At 39.6% G+C, this 21,192-nt stretch overlaps 1 protein-coding gene and 1 pseudogene across 1 annotated transcript in view; one reads left to right on the top strand and one right to left on the bottom strand.

The window, feature by feature from the left end:
• LOC140243627 (uncharacterized) overlaps window positions 1-15,845 on the bottom strand; it is a 29,827-nt gene extending 13,982 nt beyond the window's left edge. The window contains exons 1-3 of the mRNA XM_072323292.1: window positions 15,623-15,845; window positions 1,906-2,219; window positions 1,233-1,498 (exon numbers count right to left, since the gene is read on the bottom strand). Coding sequence (XP_072179393.1) covers window positions 1,233-1,498; window positions 1,906-2,219; window positions 15,623-15,845 — 803 coding nt within the window. The remainder of the gene's footprint in view (window positions 1-1,232; window positions 1,499-1,905; window positions 2,220-15,622) is intronic.
• On the top strand, window positions 10,540-12,009 carry LOC140244100 (uncharacterized; annotated as a pseudogene).
• Window positions 15,846-21,192: the final 5,347 nt, after the last annotated feature.

The raw sequence follows: 21,192 nt of genomic DNA, 5'->3' as shown, positions 1-21,192 counted from the left end.
GACCAACATGCCTTAACACTGTCGTATTCACCTTTTGTTGAAATAGAGACAATAGGCAGAGAACATTGGAGAAGGATTGAAATATGTTATATTTGCGTCTCTGATAATCAGTATTACGTTACCATTTTAGCAAGAAACTGCTGAAGATGTGTAAAAAAAAAACCACACAAATAGAAAAACTTAACTGTCTAATGGTCCCGTATCGCTCGAAAGGTCTCTCTGCGGTTTGAGGACTAGGACAAACTTGTGGACTTTAGCGATCAGCAAAACAAAGCAAATACTTCGTCTTTAATCTTAATGCGCTCCACAAACCAGGCAAGGAAATGGTTTTCCAGGTAAAGTCGATTTTCGTTTTTATTATTAGTCCATAGGTTTTACAAATTCCGCAAAATCAGATTTATGGAAAAACACATATGTTATCTCCCTGAATATACATCTGTATCAAGTTGTTAATAATCATTTAAATACGCTGCAGTGTCGGCATGCACCCAATGTTAGAAAAAAAAATGCTTTACTTTGCAGCCCTTCTGCTTCCTCTCAATACTCAAAAAAAAAAAAAGTGCCAGCAAAAGCAACAACAAAGGAACATGAGTCAGCTCACAAACCAACCCTTGATAATCATCCAAATGGAAATGGCAGCATAACCTATCTACGAGGAGCTTGATACATGTATAGGCCAATTATCATGTGCTTTCTGCTTTTAATGATTACGTGCAGCAGCTTTTAATGATTATAGTGCATGTTGTTTTCTTTTATCTATGAGGTTCTTCTTGACCCCTCGGTAGAACAGCATTGTCAAAGGCACAGCTGAGCAGGCTGGGCAATCCAGCCGTATTCCAGTAACTGCTTGATTATCGTTTGTGTATTTTGATGTTGATTTTTATGCGGAAAATAAATTCAAAAGCAGATGTCATGATCTACACTGTCGTAGATTTGAAACAACGTGCATGGTGAACATCTGAACAGACTGAGCCCAAGGGCTTGTTTCGTACAGATAGATCGTATGATTGATCTTACGATTGATTAGATTCAAAAAAAGTTATGCGCGATCTGTTATTAAATCTGTGCTTTAAACCAAGAGTAAGTGCCTATATGAAACAGACTTCCAGTTAGGATTGATATTGCGATCGATTCTCTGAGCTGCACTCTAAAAAAAAAAAAAAAAAAAAAAAAATAGAGCGTAAGATTAATCGTAACTCTTTACCAAACAGGCTCCAAGTCTCGGCCTTTACCTGAGACACGAGTGATGCGCTCTTCGGAGGACCCACGCGTTGAGATCCAGCATGCGATCGGCAAGACGCACAACTTCGTGACCGAGCTCGGGAACGATGTCGTATAAACCTTCCACACCGGCGCTGATTGACGTATCGATCATGGACGCTACGAGTAAGACGTCGATCTCGTTCAGCCAGAACGTCGGTACGTCGTTGAGGAGTTCATTGGCCTCCCGAAGATGGGCGATCACTGCTGTCGCGTTGCCTGAGGAACCCCCTCCCAACTGCGCAAAAGGAGGAGAACGATTTTTTTTTTTATCATCCACACATTTGCGTAAAGACATTGCGGAGCATACATGTACCTCGTTTGTTTTTAATATCTGCCCAGCTTTCATTTGCTATGTAGTCCCTGTTTCATTTACGGTTTGTAATAAAAATGAAGTGGAATGAAGATTTGAAATATAGTGAAACGTTCAATCAGGTATACAAGCGATTGTGATCACTAACCAAAGGGATAATTATAATTAATGAAACATTCCCAAAGGCAAGGGTTTATGGAAAGAATAAAGTTTTTCATTTCCTAAATCACGACTTTCACATCAAATGAAGATTTCTAGAGCCTTCTTATTAAGTCTGTCACTTTAGCAGACAAATACCGATAGCAGTAAACATGGCACAATGGATCACATACCAGATCGATGATCTCCTCGGCAATAGATTTCCGTATCTCGTCCAACATCCACGTGGTGTCCGAGCTCCAGCGGCAGATATCCGTCACTGGCTCGTCCCAGAATGCACCCTCATAGAAGAGCTTTCGCAGCCCTTTCCGTTCCGTCGGCGGTTTGCAGGGGCGGTAGGCCAGCATCTTTGGTGTAGGGGTGCTTGGGAGGTAATCCTCCAGCCACACCCCGTTGGGACAAGGGAGAAAGGCGTACTCCCCGGCAGGGGTGTAGTCCCACTCGAAGGTTCCCTTCAGGTCGGTCACATTTTGAGGCTTACATAAATCTACAAAACAATACATTACAACCCGAAAGCAAAGAAAAAAAAAGAGATGTTATTGTTATGAGTTAACGACAGTTTTGTTCCTTTTTTTTTTCATTCGTTCAGTTTGGATTGAGATTGAAATTGAAAAGAAATTGATATGAAAGGTGCGCTCTGTATTAAAATGGTCACCCTTCATCAAAATATCTTTTTGTTAACGTTCACGTACAGTAATGTGGGTACGGGTGGAAACATCATAGAGTGGTATGACATTTTAACCTTGATCTGATAATTTCTTATCTAGATCTCCTGAGAAAAAAAAAAAAGGAAGTGCACACTTTGCACTTTTACACAAAAGTGAATCTCCTACTGATCTTAAACCCTTCGACAATTTGTGAATATTGAATTTGACATTGTAAAGTTGATTTCAGGGATACTGAAAACAAGACAAAAGGAAGAAAGAAGAGTCAAGTAATTGCCATCATTAATTACAATATAATTGTTTTGCAAGTACATAATTGTATCATTGAATGATTTTGTTTTGTCCTGCCATTTTATATTTCATTCCGACTTCTTGCAACCATTCAACAATGAAGCATCTGCTAGCCAAATGACTTTGAACAATTATATAATTCGCTTTTAGGCCTCACCTACAACGTCATTACTATAGTAAAACTATTTCACAATGAGCACAATCATAGCTATATTTTTCTAACCACGGAAAGAAACATGTATTTAAGTCTAGTAAAATAATTGTCAAGGACTTATCTCGTACCCTAATACGATGAATATCAAACACTTCTAAATCACGTGTGAGCAACCACGTGCGCACCACAACATGTGACAGGACACAGAAGACCAACAATTCTTACATTAATCTTTAACAATGTTGGTAATTTGTCGGGAAACAATACGAGTCCATCCCATTTAAATTAATTTTTACATTTTTATATACAGTTTACATAAAGATTGATTGCCAGAAGTTTTGATATCAATTAAAGTAGTTGCATGTGTACTTGGAATAAGCTTTACCATTTTAGTGACATAAGCGTTCTAAATTTTCAACGGGTAATGACCTTTTCAGACAAAGAAAACGCAATGCCTGTTCCTGTTCCGTTCATATTCTGAGTTGCCTTCAATGATCTTTTTTTATTTGTTCACCTGTCTAAAAATACAACGTTATCACGTGAGTAATTCAAGGAATGACCAAAAATAAAATTAACAGTCATAGGGAGATGGACAGTTCTGCAGTGGGAGCCTATTTTCGGGGCCAATAATCTGAATGGCAAATACAGTACGTTGTATGCATGCACTTGTCATTGCTTGTCATTGTCAAATCTCTCATCATCTCCTATTGGGTCCACGAAGAGCTGATGGTGATTCTGTGTGTGTGTGTGTGCGTGTGTGCGTGTGTGTGTGCGTGTGTGTGTGTGTTGATATAGGGATGTGTTGTGCAAGAACTATAGAAGCGATGACTTCCTCCCACCCGTCTCACCCCCCCCCTTTTTTTTTCTTTTTTTTTCAGCAGCTGGATGCGCGGTGAAAAAGCAAAGCACTTTGGCATTTTCATTTTGCTTGTCTGCCCGATTTTAGTCGTCTTTCAGAACTGCCTGAATTTTTTTCTCTCTCAAATGAAAAATAAAGGACCACGATGACTAAAAGGAAACCAAACAAACAAAAATAAAAATGAATGGTCTCAGTTCCAAACACAGAGATGAACTATAGACCCTATCCTGTTGTGTGTGAGTGGGTGTGTGTGTGTTTTATGGGAGCTGTCGATTTCATGGGAAACGTGGCTCTAAGGATAACGATTACCCATTTATAGACATAAGCTTAAGTTTTTAAATAACCGCCGAGTGAAAAAAAAATCGCTGACGATAAGGTTTTGACTAAACCTGGATATTTGAAAGCCATGAAGCAAGTTGTCTTTGTCTAAATTCTCAATAAAATCAAAGCTTCCCGTAAAGAAAATTAGACAATGGAATGAACAACCTTTGAAATGCGCGCCTTAAGCTCTCCTGTGTCCTGTCTCTACCTACCTATCAATCTATCTATCTATTGTATCTATCTATCGATCTCTCAATCTATCTATCTGTCTGTCTATATATCTATCTATCTATCTTTATGTCTATCTATCTGTCTGTCTATATATCTATCTATCTATCTTTATGTCTATCTATCTAAATCTATCTATCTATAGATTTATCTAATCTTTATAAGTTTGAAAATACACGCATATGAATAAGATTTGACATGCTATGATTTCTAAGAAGCAGGCAAATTACAGGCTTCAAACGAATAATAAACATACAATGAGAACTTGAATACCTATTAGGCCTATAGTATTCATGAAAATTATGTTCAAAATGTTTTCGGTATTTTTAATGAAATTCTGAGAAATCAGCCCCCCCCCCCCTCCAAAAAAAAAATAAAATAAAATAAAACACAAACAAACAAACAAACAAACAAACAACAACAACAACAAACCGACAGGCTCGTTTTGAGTTGAATAAGGCAACCCTTTTCAAAAGTCTTCGCATCCCCCCCCCATCCCCCATTTTAAAAGCCGAAATTGTTTTTACATAGGTGGAAACCCGAATGATGTGAAGATCCTTGAGCGTCGGCCAAATGTACTGCGCTAATGATTAAAAGAAAAAAAAAATTTCCAGTTCATTACTTTCTCTCCTCTTTGTCATCTTTAGTATTTGATGAATATACTTGCTCTCAAACCTGACGCGTTTCCTAGATTCATTTGAACTCTTTCACCCATGCCTTTAGTGCCGATTAGCACAGAACCCCATAATTAGCACTCTAAGCACTGTCCAAAGTTCCTTGCACAGACTTAAAGAGTGAATAAAATGATACCTGGTTACTTTCAAAGCTGCATGCGATGATTAGTTATAATTTTGTTAAAAACGTCATCATTACTTCGTAGTGTCAATTTTGTTTCTACTGCAAATTTCCAACTGCAGATGCTTCTCAAACGGGAAACTTCTAATTTGGGAGATGTCAATATTTATGATTTTCAACCAAAAATATATGTCTACTTGGAGCTATCTGCAATCAGTATTCCACAATGACGACAAGCTGATGCAAAGTTTAAATGCAAACACATGTTGATAAAATCTTATGAATTTAAAATATTTGAGGTCAAAGTTGCCGAGAGGCAAAACAATGATTGATTAATATATTGATTAATAGATTAACAATATTGATTTTATGTGATAATTCTAATATCAATGCTGATGATGATGATAATAACAATAACAATAATAAAATTTTACCTTTTACCACCGCGTGCAGTATCATTGTTAAGGTTTTAATTTTCTCTATTATTTTTGAAGATGACCTTACCTTCATAAATTCAAAAAAATATCGATTATCTGCTTTCAAATTCAGATTCTTCAGTTGTTATCACTGCATGGAAGCATAATACTCTCAAAGCAATATAACTGCTTTGATTTCAAGATGGCACCAAAAAAAAAAAAAGGTTAATAAAGAGATGGTTGATAGTAAGATTGATAATTACCTCTATTTAGGATTTGTGTGTGCGTGTACGTGTTTGTGTGTCTTGCAAATTATTAGAGGAACAAATTTAGCTCCTTAAGAACGGCTAATTTGATGCGCAAATAGATAAGGCTTGTGGCGGAGCGGTGGAAAATGATGTACACTCTTAGTGCGTAGGCTGACCGCTAGCAATAACTTATTACACCCTGTGGAAAACAAGAGGGACCAAAGTTATCTTCGAGGTACATAGATTAAGCCTATATTTAGAACGATCTTATCACAAAACTCATTTAATCAACTGGTTATGTTTTGACTGGTTTTAAATTCATGAAACGTCGGTAGTCTTCGCCACAAATGGATATTCACAATAATAATAAAAAAAACAAGTAAAAAACAACAACTGATAATCAAAGCAGCACCTCAAATGTATCATTGATGGTAACAAGACACAGCCCTAGAGATGATATTTTAGGAGGATGTACACATTGCATAATCGGATAGGATGTTGCTATGCCATGTAGGACGTCGGGCAAGCATGGCAATTCCGTTTAAAAAAATGTATTCAATGAATTTGACTGAGCAAAAACAAGTCAACACGAGTGCGTGTCATAGGAAAAACTATATGAAATATGCCGGTCTAACGACGTACAAGAAGTAGCCTGAAACCCAGTCATCTAGTTATCTGAATATAACATAATCTTCGGTAACAGCCTGGTTAAGATTCAGGCACTGGATTTCTAAATTTATACCATATCATTGTTTCCTTGACTCCTCATTAAATTCATTGAAAGGCAAACATCCTTCGTACAACCGCATTGAACAGATATTGCTTTATTCAAATCTGCGAAACAGCTATTAATTAACTATCTGGAAGGAGACCACTTTAGTGTTTAAGGACCTTTCCGAAGCTTACTGTCCACTTTCCATTGTTTTCAGCTTAAAGATTGACTGCTTTCAGTCATATCTGTTAAACTGAAATCAGTACGCTGCATAGCTGTTATTACCTCATCACTCAGGGTTCAATTCTCCGACCAATATATATACTGTTTTGAACTGTCGGCTATAATGGTCATCATCATTTTCTTCTTCTCGACTGGGACAATCAACCTGGTTGATACCGTTTGCTGAATAATATTGCTAGTCACCTGGATTGAATGGGGGGGGGGGGTCGGCATCATTAGTCCGTTTTCTTGGGAGTAATAGCATTTTGCATGCTTATACCATGACATTCATCTTTCTCTATATGCCAGTGGCATATTTCTTCTGTTCATAATTTCACAAATGTTTGCATTTGGAAGTTTTAATAATTCATGCTTTAAAAAGACGGTGTGAAACAGGACTTTGTCTGTAAAGATAGCTTCAGATCCTTTAATAGTTTAACGATTCTGTCAATTTTCTCATTTTATATCGATAACGTTTTATAACTAACTGTAATTAAACACTGATTTAATAAATTCTTCGACGTATGCATTGTCCACTTCTAAAATTGTCTGTCGTTACAATTGCAAATTTCATGTAAAAATTCACTGTTATCTTCTGGGAATGTACGACCTTGATACGTAGAATGATTCTATACATAGTAGAGTCCTAATATTCCACGTATATATTCATTTCCTTATTTGTTGGTATTTCACAATTAATTTTGCACATTCAATTCTTAATAAGTTTATAATTCACTTGTGAAATGTGGAATAAGGGAAAATGAAGCAAACAAATAAGCAAACAAGCAGCTGATAAGAGTACTCTATTAAAGTTGGAAGGGCGTTATTGACATGCAGCGTCTATATTGAATATTAAATGGGTTGAAACCTATAATTTTTGTGACATATCTGACACTGCAACTTTATCTCGGCGAACACGTATTCTTGCCACTCACAAATATCGATATCTTTACAAAAGAAGGTAAGACGTATTGATAAGATCTTATTACACTGTAGTCCACGTCATCAATTTCACCGTTAGATTGTCTTGTAACACTGGCTTTATTCTTACGTAATACATTGGAAGGATATTGTGAAACAATCTAAAATTTGCAGTTATCTTTTTATCTGAATCTGATAACAGATAAGAGAGTACAATATATAGACACTTCTGAATTAATACTTATAGTTTGTGTGAAAACACCAGCTTTATTGTCATCTACTTTCCCTTTTTACTTGTATCTCTTTGTAAAGCACTGCTTAGCGTTAAAATAAGGATACAGTGTCTTACCGGAGGGTACTGCATAGGACTGGTACCAATGGAATTTAAATCAAGGCACCTCAAGACCTAGTGGCTGATGATTTTGTCCAGTAAGCAACAACAGCCAAAACAAGCCCCTCATGCGAAAAAATTAGCTGTTCCAAGTGCAGTAGTTTGTACATGCTTTCAATGATCACAAAACACTTGTACGTATTCGTATACCTCCTTTTTTATTTCAAAACCCAGACAATTATTTTAACTCTTAGCATGCTTACTCATTTCTTCTTCAATTGAATTTTACTTATACAGCTTGAACATTATTCCGAACTGTAATACTCCGACTTTTACAACTAAAGATTGCAGAAGGCTACATGTATAAAAAGAAATATTTACGATTATCAAAATCTGGCCTACATAAAAGGCGAGGTTTGTTTTTCAGATGAACACCATTACATCATGAGAGAGCAGAGGTAAAACATCTTAATGTTTATTTTGGAGAGCCTGTATTAGGCTATAATTTGTTTTATACATCTTTTTTACAACTGGAGTCAAAAGGGGCCTGAGCTTTCGATCCTAGCAGAATCTTCGTCAGAGGCAAAATGACAAACATGCAGGGAAAGCAATCACATATAAGGACTTCACACAACAAGAACAGACAGGGACAAGCTGGGTACACAGAACAAAGAAAACAAAGGAGAGGGTGGGAGGTCATGGGCAAGGAGCCCAACAGGTAAAGGGAGGGGGATTAAAGCAGGAGGGTGGACAGACAAAAGGCAGAGGAGAGGGGACAGACAAAAGGCAGAGGGGGGTCAGTGATGATCATGAGGATCAAGGAGGCAACCAATGAAGGAAAAGGATGAATAGGGAGGCAACATCAAAGAAGATAGGGAACACCAGAGGGATAAAGAAAGGGAAAGAGTGAAAAAAGCAACAGTAAAAGGAAGGGAGTGGGGGGGGGGGGGCTGGGCAAACAGTGAGCCCTGAAAGGTGTACCAGGAGGAGGCAACAAAGGGAAGAAATCAAACATATCAAAGTGTATACATATACACACAGTAATAATAAAGACAATGAAATAACAGTAATGAAAAAGATATTGATAAAAGAAATAAAATAAAGCACATATGAAAAACTGGGGGAGAGAAAATTGTATACATTGTATGTAGATAAGCAGGCAAGGCAAAATAAGCACAAGTAGTGTAAACAAACAAAACCAAGTGTGTGTGTGTAGGTAGAAAAAGGCTGTATAAAAGAGACTCGGACTAGAGGAAGGAATCAATTGGGAATAAAAGGGTCTGCAAATGGAAAAAAGCACAAAGAAAGGACAAAATGAAATTGAAAAATGAAAAAGCGAATGATTATAATAATTAAAAAAAATTTTAACTGTTTTATTGCTTTGTTCCAGTTCAGTCTCCTTCCTTGCCCTGTTTCCCTCCCACTTCTCGACTTGTAGTATCTTTATTTCTACAGTGTTGTATTTGCTCGTAACGTATTTCTTACTTTCTTTTCAGGTGTTTGTCTCCGTCCCTGTAATTTTTCTCTTCAGTTCCGTGCCTTTGTCTCTGAGCTTGTCTCATCTCCCTCTATCTTTTCTCTCCACTCACTTTTCTGCTTAGCACAGGTTGGCCTGTACATTGACCGACTGTACTTACCCTTTTTTCCTTTGGTTTATTCGCCCTACAGGTCTATCTTGTTTCCTTTTTTGAATTTCCCTCTATTCTGACAGGTTATGTATTTCTCCTTCCCTTGTTTGGCTATCATTGTTCTTCTCTGTCCTCTGCCTACCATGGCTAACCATCTATCTCTTTTTCATCAACTGAGGAAAGCCAAGCTCAAGGCCCTCAGATTCTCATTTCACCAGGATAATTACAGATTCTACTCCCTCAACCGCATGATACCCACAGGCCTCCAACTCCACTGCACTCCGGCTCTTGGAACACTCTCGCCTGAACTACGGAAACGCTGGAACCAGACTCTACGTGGAGCTTCCATCCGCTTGATTAACATTCTTTCCGAACAGTGTGCCGCCTCTCTCACTTCCTCTTCAGCTGACATCGACAGACTGGAAAGTGAACTTCGCTCTTGCTGCACCGACACCCAGTGGCTCAAATACAATGATGAAATTGAATCTTGTCTCTCAAAACATGTGTCTGACCTCACTGCTCGCAGGAACAAGAAAATAGGCAACCTCGAGAAGAAACGTCAACGGTCTAACAGATTCAGGCGACACACCACATCCACTGATGTATCCTCCACTTCTGTCGTTAACCTTTCTTCTTCTCCCCTTTCTCAAGCAGAAACGTCTCTTCTCTCAAAAGGTCTCAAGTTTTGCCCCACTCCACCCAAGGTCGATCAGATAGCACTCAGCCAAGACCTCTCTTCTTTCTACCGCAGGTTACGCCTCAAAGAGTTTTTTCTCGATGAACCCCCTTCTGCTCCTGAGCCCTTTCATCCAAAAAGCTCATGGATTCCCCCCAAGAATAGAGTTCCCTCCCTGGAAACGTACATCGAAGCTGTCTCATCTCAAGTCCACTCCGCAGATACCCTCGACATTGCATCACATGACAATCTCCCTAAGGAAGAACGCCAGGCTCTCTCATCTCTCAAAAACAGGTCGGACATCATCAAGCCCGCAGACAAAGGATCAGCTGTTGTAGTAATGGACCGCCAGCAGTACATCGATGAAGCCATGAAACATCTCCGCAATCCTTCCCACTACACACTTCTTGACTTTGATCCCACAGATAATTTCTCCCAACAGATCCAGTCGACACTCGATGACATGAAGGAACATGAACACCTCACCAAGAAGGCTCACAAATTTCTCTCCCCCATTAATGCCAAACCTGCCCGATTTTATCTCCTCCCCAAGATCCACAAACCTGGCAATCCTGGTCGTCCCATCCTCTCTGGAAATGGTTCCCCAACAGAGAACATTTCCCTCTTTGTTGATCACCACATTAAACCTCTTGTCTCGCTCGCACCCTCCTACATTCATGACACACCAGACTTTCTCAGGAAGCTCGATGACATCAAGGACCAGATACCTGAGACAGCAGTCATCGGTACTTTCGACGTCTCCTCTCTCTACACCAATATTCCCCATGATGAAGGCATTCTAGCCTCCTGTGAGGCTTTGACATGCAGCGGCCATTCCAACCCCCCCCCCCCATATCTGACATCAAATCCCTCATGTCACATGTACTGACGAAAAACAACTTCACATTCATGGACAAGCACTACCTACAGGTATCTGGCACAGCAATGGGTACCCGGATGGCTCCTTCCTTCGCCTGTCTCTTCATGACCAAGCTAGAGCAGCAGATGTTAGATTCAGCCCCCTGTCGTCCATGGATTTGGTGGCGCTACATCGATGACGTTTTCTTCATCTGGACCAGGGAGGAAGAAAGCCTCCACACTTTCATTGACTACATCAATTCTTTCCACAGAACCATCAAATTCACTTCCGACTTCTCCCAAGAAGAAACCAACTTCCTTGATGTCACCGTTAGGAAGGAGTCTAACCATGTCACCACCACTCTCTACACTAAACCCACAGATACCCATCAGTACCTTCACTCAGCCAGCTGCCATCCCCGCCACTGCAAAACCAGTATCCCTTACAGTCAAGCCCTCAGACTTCGCCGTATCTGCTCTGAGGATTCGGAGTTTTCTTTCCATGCCAGGAACCTGAAGAGACATCTCGCAGCCAGGGGCTACGGTACCAGGAGAGTTCAACAAGCCATCAACAAAGTTCGTTCTCTCCCCAGATCTGAAGTTCTCAAACCGAAAACAAACAAGCAGGACATCACTGACAGAATACCCCTCGTGACCACTTTCCATCCCAATCTACCCTCTCTCCACAATATCCTTCGTGATAATCACCATATCCTTCACACCTCTGATCGTCTCTTGCAGGCCGTCCCAGATACTCCAATCCTGGCATACCGGCGCCCCCACAACCTCAAGGATCTCATCGTCCGTGCTGAAGTACCCTCCCTCACTGACAATTCTTCTCCTTTACAGCATGGCACATTCAAATGTTCAGCCAGTAGGTGCATCATTTGTAGCATACACATCCATGAGAGTGACTCTTTCACCAGCAACTCTACCGGCCTCTCTCACCACACAAAGGGAAACATCACTTGTACTACCACTAATGTCGTGTATCTCATCACTTGCAGAGTTTGTAGAATCCAGTATGTTGGGGAAACCAAGACAACACTCAAAAGACGCTTCTACGGACACAGATCTACTGCCAACACAGCCAAGCTCGACACTCCAGTGGGCCACCATTTCAATCTACCCGATCATTCCATCACTGATATGACTCTACAGGGCATTGAATCTTTAGGCACTCGTCCAGACACAGTCAGAACCAGCAGAGAGAAGCTCTGGATGAGACGACTTCACACCATCCAACCCCATGGCCTCAACATCCAGGAGGGAAATGACTAACCACCTTTATTATATATATATATATATGTATATATATATATATATATACATAATTTTTTTTTTAATTATTATAATCATTCGCTTTTTCATTTTTCAATTTCATTTTGTCCTTTCTTTGTGCTTTTTTTCCATTTGCAGACCCTTTTATTCCCAATTGATTCCTTCCTCTAGTCCGAGTCTCTTTTATACAGCCTTTTTCTACCTACACACACACACACTTGGTTTTGTTTGTTTACACTACTTGTGCTTATTTTGCCTTGCCTGCTTATCTACATACAATGTATACAATTTTCTCTCCCCCAGTTTTTCATATGTGCTTTATTTTATTTCTTTTATCAATATCTTTTTCATTACTGTTATTTCATTGTCTTTATTATTACTGTGTGTATATGTATACACTTTGATATGTTTGATTTCTTCCCTTTGTTGCCTCCTCCTGGTACACCTTTCAGGGCTCACTGTTTGCACAGCCCCCCCCCCCCCCCACTCCCTTCCTTTTACTGTTGCTTTTTTCACTCTTTCCCTTTCTTTATCCCTCTGGTGTTCCCTATCTTCTTTGATGTTGCCTCCCTATTCATCCTTTTCCTTCATTGGTTGCCTCCTTGATCCTCATGATCATCACTGACCCCCCTCTGCCTTTTGTCTGTCCCCTCTCCTCTGCCTTTTGTCTGTCTACCCTCCTGCTTTAATCCCCCTCCCTTTACCTGTTGGGCTCCTTGCCCATGACCTCCCACCCTCTCCTTTGTTTTCTTTGTTCTGTGTACCCAGCTTGTCCCTGTCTGTTCTTGTTGTGTGAAGTCCTTATATGTGATTGCTTTCCCTGCATGTTTGTCATTTTGCCTCTGACGAAGATTCTCCTAGGATCGAAAGCTCAGGCCCCTTTTGACTCCATTTTACTCCATTGGCTCACCTTTATTGGATAAGCAGTTTTCAGCAGCCTCTTTTGCTACTTTTTTACAACTGTAACGATTCAACGGAGAACATTGCTATATGAGATATATCATTTTTATATTTACTTCTTGTAATTCAGTGTTAACGATATGGTTTCTTACCCTGCATACTTAAAGGTAATGAAATAACAATCTTTAACATTTATTCGCCAGTGCAATCCTGGTAAAGGATTGTGATAGAATGTGAATCATAAGAGATATCCGGAAATTGATATTTAAGAGTTGTTTATCATCATGAATGATATGAATGATATACGTATTCTAAGAAGTCTTAAACTAATTGAATAGCAAATTAGTTATTCTATTCTGCGTCCTGACTTCTGTACAAGCCATTAGCCTTTTAACAGGTATTGTTGAGCAAAGTAATAGTAAAGATGGCAAAGACGCCACTATCATAATTGTTTTGCGAATATACAACTTCGATACTTTCTCGTTTGCGAAAATTGATCAGCAACAACCAGAAATCCTGTTTCACAGTTTCTCGTCTTTTGAAGAGATAGAAATGATTATAAGTTAATGATATTGCAGGAAACTTATTTTCTTTAATTTGGTCTGGAAAGTTTTAAAGGAATTCTAATATTAGCAAGATACCGGTGAAAATTGAGCAGAATCTGACAACAAATTAGCCGTAAAAAGGGGTTGATGAAATATCTAATCACTTCATTTCTTGTGTTTAATTTCCAACAAAGATGCAATTGCAATAGGACATTAAATACATGCACGAATTACATAAAATCAGTACAAGATAGTTATCAAGGAAAATAATGCAAACTGGAAATTTAAAGCAACAGACATGACAGATACGACTTTTATGACAAATACCAAATTAAAATGGTTGGAAATGGAGGGGACAGTACTGCTTAAGGGCGTGGCTGTATAGTTTACAGTCTTCTAATCCCGAACAACTAAATTCTGAACTAACATAACTATAAGAAAATCACGCATACACAAACACACACACAAACACGACACTGCGCAAGGCAGCTCTCTTGTAAAAGAAGAAAAAATAAACTATTATCTAATCGCGTACGGTTGTCATTGCCTTCGTCACGTCATGACGTTGCCTTTCAAGAGTAGTCGTCATTTAAGTCAACTATTTATGTCTCTGGACTTGTGTCGTGTTTTGTTTCGTAAACACCATCTGTTTTGGTTTTTCAATCTAAAACATCATCATAACAGCGCATCAGGGGCGGATCGAGGAATTCCGTAAAGAAGGGGCGCCTTTACAAAATTAATTGTATAGTCCGTTATATGCATTGACGAAGAGAGTCAGAAAGCGGGATCCTTTTTGTGTCGAACAGAAAAATAAGTTTATGCACGAGATATCATAGTCACGTGACTGAACAGAATTTTCCAGTTTGAGTGCATTCCCGTGTTGTCGGATTGTATTGTAGATGGCACTGAAGTGGAAGCGTTTTCCCTAAAATCAATTCCATTACTTCTATATGCGTTCACTTTATTCTAATGAAGCCAGCGTGAAGTTACATTTTTTTCCCCACAAGCAGGCGAAGGTCATTTAAAAATAAATGACTTCCCAGAGAAAGTGATATGGAAATGATATCTTGCTGCGTATTCCTTTATTGGGACTTATTATTCAAATTAAAATTCATTTTTTTTTTCATTTCCACAAAAAGTAATAAAAAGCAATATACACAGCGATTACGAGTTCATATCTTAAATAACTTTGCATCATATAAGGTTCAACAAAACATTGATACAATTAGTACCAACTTTGTTTTAGATAAATACACAAGTCACAAGTAAGAAATACAATTCAATTTATTAACTCTATTTGGAAAAGAGAAATTCACAATTCTAAATCACCGGAGACTATTCTTTGTTACGAAGCACAATCCTATATATCATTCTATATCTGTTTTTCTTTGTGATTTGACGCTCCACGGGTATTTGCACGATTATCTAAGCACAGTTCGGGGTCTCGGGTAGTCTAACACCAGAGGTATAAAGATAAGGGCTAGTTGTTGCACCGGTATGCTAGCTTATAGGGTCTACATACCAATATCAATTCCATCATGCAAAACTTGAAAAATCTTCCCCGAAATTAGGTGCATCTTGACACAAAGTGAAAAGGGAGGAAGGGGAGGCGGTGCTAAGAAAAACAAACAAACAACAAAACAAAACACACACACACACACACACCAAACAAGAAATTGACATCAACAATATAATCGTTTAATTCTTGACGTTAAACATATCAATAAAATTATATGACTACTAATGTAAATAATTATTGCTGTTATAAGGACGGTTGTACTGTAGTGTATGTCTTGATCAACATGTTATGTGAAAAAAATGGGTGGGTAGGCTACTCACCTAGTCTGCACTCCTGCGGAAGCCCCTCGTTTTGTTCCTGAAGATCCCGTATGTCATCGGGGTCTCCGAGGGGTGGCAGGTCCTCTTCGAATCGGCTGAGATTCACGTTGTTCAGCCACTGCGACACGTTGAGACCGACAATGAAGCGAAGCCTGTCCATCCCGATCAGCGTTTCGATCGTCTCGTCGGCGACTGTCGCTCGATCATGACGGCGCTGCCCCATCGGTTGGCGGTCATTCGCCCCCTTGCAACACTGGGTATTGGAGTTGCAAGCCACGGCGAATTGCAGAAAGAAGATCAGTGCGATGAGAACAGCCTTCGCTCTGTGCCGCCGACAACTTTGGGAAAACACTTTCGCTTTTCTCCTTTCATCTTGGAGTCCAATCGCACAAAAGTTTGATATGTCCGCGGGAACAATAATTTGAGACCTCATGATATTTCTTATTTTCGTATTACGAATGAAAGCTAATCGTTAGCTGATCAACCTACAACGGTATTTAAGTTTTTCTTTCTTTTTTTTTTAAATCTTTGTTTTTACTCTGTGCGTCCGTTGATGCGACCTAAGTAAAAGTAACTCTCAGTGGTACAAAATTGACAGATTGGACTCTGTTAGACGATGGACAGACAAAACGCTTGTAAGTTATAATCCTTGCTAGAATTTTGGTGGCAGATACTGATGAGTGAACCAGACGTCAGTGAGCTCCAACAAAAGTTCATCTACCAGCTTTAAGAGTATACAGGTATAAGAGAATGCTTTTTGTGGTAAATAAATAATACTTTGCATTGCATACATTCAGCCAAATATGGGTTCACACTTTTCACCTTCGCCGTTCTGTGAGAGAAAAAAAAAGTCTCGATGCAATATTCAATATCCAAGAGTTTCTATTCGCAGCATCAGCTGAGTCAATAAATCACGTGTAGAACACAGATCACTTAGTCAGCCTACAGGTACTCGTTCATTAATCACTACCGCTAACGTTGTTGCCCTGTCCGTCTGTTGGATATCCTTCTATCTCGCGTCGTCGGAACAGAAGTGCACTAAGTTGTTGATGTCACCTTTAATGGATTATGTTACGTCAGGATGCAGACTTCGTAGTTATATTTCCCCTCGTCAGACTGCCATCAACCGAACAACTTGTCTTCATGAGAAATAATACACCATAAGAGGCTTTTTACCATTCTGAAGAAATCAGAATCCTAAACTCCTTTGCGACACTCAACTGGTACTCAGCGGGCTAAGTGCGCGCACTGTGCACTCTGATGTTATCTAAATGTACTTAGTTAATGGTTAGCAACACTTGAAGATTTAAAGCAAATACCATAATCTTTTTCTGTGGTCTTTCCCCCCAATAGCACGTTTCTGTGATATGGTAGCACGAACTCAGTGATTTATTTGAGCTGTATTCTCAAAGTCGGCCGTGTTCCCTCGTAGTTTTTGTAATTTCTTTTTAATAATTTTATCATGTAACAAATGTTTACCAGTAGTTGTAGAAAGGGCGAAATGGACGGAGGGCTGGTGGAACTGATGCAGTCGGTAACCATGGCTACGTTTTGGTTCATAATTGCCATGATGTTTTGTATCGGGGATTTAGGGCAGGTTGCTGAAGATGATGGTGATGATGATGCTACTGCAAGTGATGTTCGACCTATACAGTGAAACCCAAACCCCGTTATAAGGAGGTCCGTGGGACCGGCGATATTACCTCGTTATAAGCGGTTCCTCGTTATAACCGAACTCGTTATAACGGGGTTTCACTGTACTTTTGTAACACGGACGGTGGTAGTTGTGGTGGTAGTGGTGGTAATGGTGAATGTTGGCGTAGCGGGGTGGAGGTGGCGACACTGGTAATGAAGATGATATTGGTGACCAAGATATACCCATGACTTTGAGAAGTCTTTCATTCTTGTCTGTTCTATTCATTTATCTATTCAATTAATTAATTGATTGATTTATCTATTTATTTATCTATCTATCGATCCAGCAATGTATGTATATTATATCTTATGTTCATTTCTATTTTTATTTCATTTCTTATTTATTTTCTTTTCAAGGGGGGGGGGGGTAGCAACCGACCTGATGTGTGCAACAGTACAGTTACTGGCATTCCTGGTTTGGACATACGCTAGGAGTTTGCCTTGGACTTTGTGGGGGCCAATATACACCCCAAAAATGCCCATGAATGGTAAGATAGCAACATTACGTGAAGCATTCCATGGACAAAGTCCAACTGGTTTCCAGCTACAGGAAACAAAGAAAGACTGAGAGAGAGAGAGAGAGAGAGAAAGAGGGAGATGGGGGGGGGGGGAGAAATGGAGAAGGGGCGGGGATGGGGTGGAATACTGTAACATGTGTTCAGGGCTAAGAATTCAGGGCCATTTACTCGATTTCCATCATGTTTTTTTTTTTTTCTCAGTTTATTAGTTTTAGTTGAAAAAAATAGAGAAGCCCGCCATATAATGAATGATGGAATCACGCAAGTGTGCGTGTGTTTATATAATATGGGTAACATAAACAATCACTCTCCCTAGGCACAGTTTTTACGATTTTTTTTTTTCTATGACAACATTAAACTGTACATACATCATCATGGTCAAAATGGTGACACAACGTTTTGCTCCTGCACTCCGGTCTTATTTTCGCCAAGACCTTACGATTAGAGTTGTGATAGGGATTTAGGTTTAGCTTGATATCAGGATTAAGATTATGTTTGAGGGTGAAATTAATGTTTGGATTAGCATGCAGATATTTCATGTGAACAATTATTGTTGCAGGAGCAATATATGTCATGGAACTGGTCATAATACAGCATGTAAAGTTGTTGTAATCAACTGCACCTGGCATGCCATCTTTGTTGCAAGTCAAATTCACCTTTTCAATAAGCACCTACATAATCAGCTCTCAATAACCTCCTGGGCTGTAGCTCACAGTATCTTTTCATCTGTTTCAGTTGATTTCTTTCACTCAACCAACGAACTGCAGTCAGCCTGCTTCGGTGGATACAACGAGTGCCACAGTCCAACAAAAAGGTCATGATGACACAATAGGCATGGCTCGACACTAACTTTTTTGTTTGGTGGCCCGATGGGGCCACCAAAATCCTAAATTTCAAATTTTTGGTGGCCCGAGAGAAAAATGTGGTGTCCCGGAAAAAAAAAACACAATAAAAAACATTAAAAGTCCTTTTTTATGAGTCAAATATTTAAGATTTATGATAGTAAGAATTAGAAGTTGGACATATCTACTCATAAATAAACTTCAACAAACTTGCAACACTCACTCTCAGGCATTCATTCAGTCCTTTTCATCCATCCTTTGAACAAATTTAACTGCTAAAAAGTTACGAATTTATTGACATACTTTTCAAAAAATGTTGGTGGCCAATGTTGGTGGCCCGAGGCGGGCCACCAAATTTGCCCTTTCTTGAAATGTGGTGGCCCGACTTTCATTTTTGGTGGCCCCGGGCCACCGGGCCACCGTTAGTGTCGAGCCCTGCAATAGGGACTACGGGAATTACGTAATCTATATTCAATAGAAGTTACATTCCAGACATTTGCACCCAAGAATCAGCAAAAAAGATACTCCAGTCCATTGGATGTGCCAACTAGCAAAAATAAACAAAAAATAAACAAAAAACAAACCCAACCAAACCAATCAAACACCCCCCCCCAAAAAAAAACAACCAACAACCAAAAACAACAACACTGTAATGGTTAAAAGTATACCCACCACAAACTTCATGTTTCTAGGTTTTTTTTCAAACTTCCCCAATTAGATACAGTTATGAATCGTGTTCCATTTGAATAGGATTTATGTGCTTACAGACTTGAAGTCTGCTGGATTATAGGTCGCAGTATGAAAGTGTTAAATTCCATTACCTCATTTCACTGTACAAGCGCGCCGGAACACTTCTGGGTTTTTTTTTTTTTTTTTTTGGGGGGGGGGGGGGGGGGGCAAAATCTCGACGGGGGCACATTATGTGACGATGTGAGATCCTCGGCGCGGGAGCGAAGCGAGCGAGCGGGGGGGGGGGGGGGGGGTGGAAAGGGGATATCCCCTCCTACATACACACACACACACACACACACACACACTGTAGGGAGCTTTTGTAAAACAGAGTCGCGTTTATAGACCATTTAAAAGAAAAAAATAAGGAATTAAACATAGTAAAAAATAATCAGTGCGAAGGATTATGATTATTACATACGGGAGTACATAATAATGTGATGGTGTGAGATCCTCGGCGAGGGAGCGAAGCGACCGAGCGGGGGAGGGTGTGGGAGGGGGAAAACCCCCTCCCACGGTAGGGACTTTTTGTAAAAACAGAGTATAAAAGTCGCGTTTATAGAGCATTTAAAAGCAAATTTCTAGGGAATTAACATGTTGAAAAAATCAGTTGGAAGGACTATGATCATAACATATGGGAGTACATAATAATGTGATGGTGTGAGATCCTCGGTGAGGGAGCGAAGCGACCGAGCGAGGGGAGGGTGTGGGAGGGGGATACCCCCTCCCACGGTAGGGACTTTTTGTAAAAACAGAGTATAAAAGTCGCTTTTATAGAGCATTGGGAGGAATTAAACATAGTGAAAGGAATCACTGCGAAGGACTATGATAATAACTTATGAAAACTTTTCATTTTACTATAAGTACGGGCAGAACGAGCGAGCCACTTTCACTTTGCCATTTATCTGAAATGTACTCATTAAAAGCTTGAACGTGATCGCATCGTTCGAACAATAAAAATATTCTTATACTGCTGGAAAGCAAAGAAGAAAATGAAAAATGTAAGGTTTACTAAAGGTATGTTTCAGCGGGCACACTCGAGGACATGAGGCTACCACCTATACACTTTATTCATAATTAAGTTACTATTAGTGTATAGATACAATAATGTATGTTGTTAGTGTATTATAATTTTGCATTTTGCATTTTCAGTCATGAAATTACAACATTTGGACAAGAAATATGCCTTTATTGTTCATTTTGGTCTTTAAATAAGTGATTAATTATTTGTTACAGGGGGCACTTTGGGGGGGCAAAAACTCGTTTTGCCCCCCCCCAACATTTTGTTTGGGGGGGGCAAGTAACACCGCCCCCCCCCCCCCCCCCCCCCCCCAGCTTCCGGTGCCCTTGTCACTGTATATCATAATGATGATGATGATGATGATGACGATGCTGATGGTGATGAAGGTGCTTATCATCATCGTCACTTTTATGATCATCACTATAAAGCATGCTGACACTGATTTACATCCCTCCTTTCTCACCCACATGTTACTGAGAACCAAGAAAGTGTAGTGAGAACAGCTACACTGGTGATTACTGATAAGGTCAAAATTCTGTGTAGAAGTTTTGAAGCTCTCACCTAGTGCCATCACATAAAGCAAACGGAATCGAAATCGGGTTAGAAATGGCGAAGGAGTCGCATTTTGTAGCAAAATTTACAATACAGGTCAAAAATCAAGGTCAAAGGTCAAAGAAGTCAAAGGTCAAAATTCTGTATAGAAGTTTTGAAGCCCTCACCTAGTGCCATCACATAAAGCAAACGGAATCGAAATCGGGTTAGAAA

This window comes from Diadema setosum, chromosome 20 (assembly GCF_964275005.1).
Source record: "Diadema setosum chromosome 20, eeDiaSeto1, whole genome shotgun sequence".
Classification (NCBI taxonomy): Eukaryota; Metazoa; Echinodermata; class Echinoidea; order Diadematoida; family Diadematidae; genus Diadema; species Diadema setosum.
This window is presented reverse-complemented; position numbering and strand designations above follow the sequence as displayed.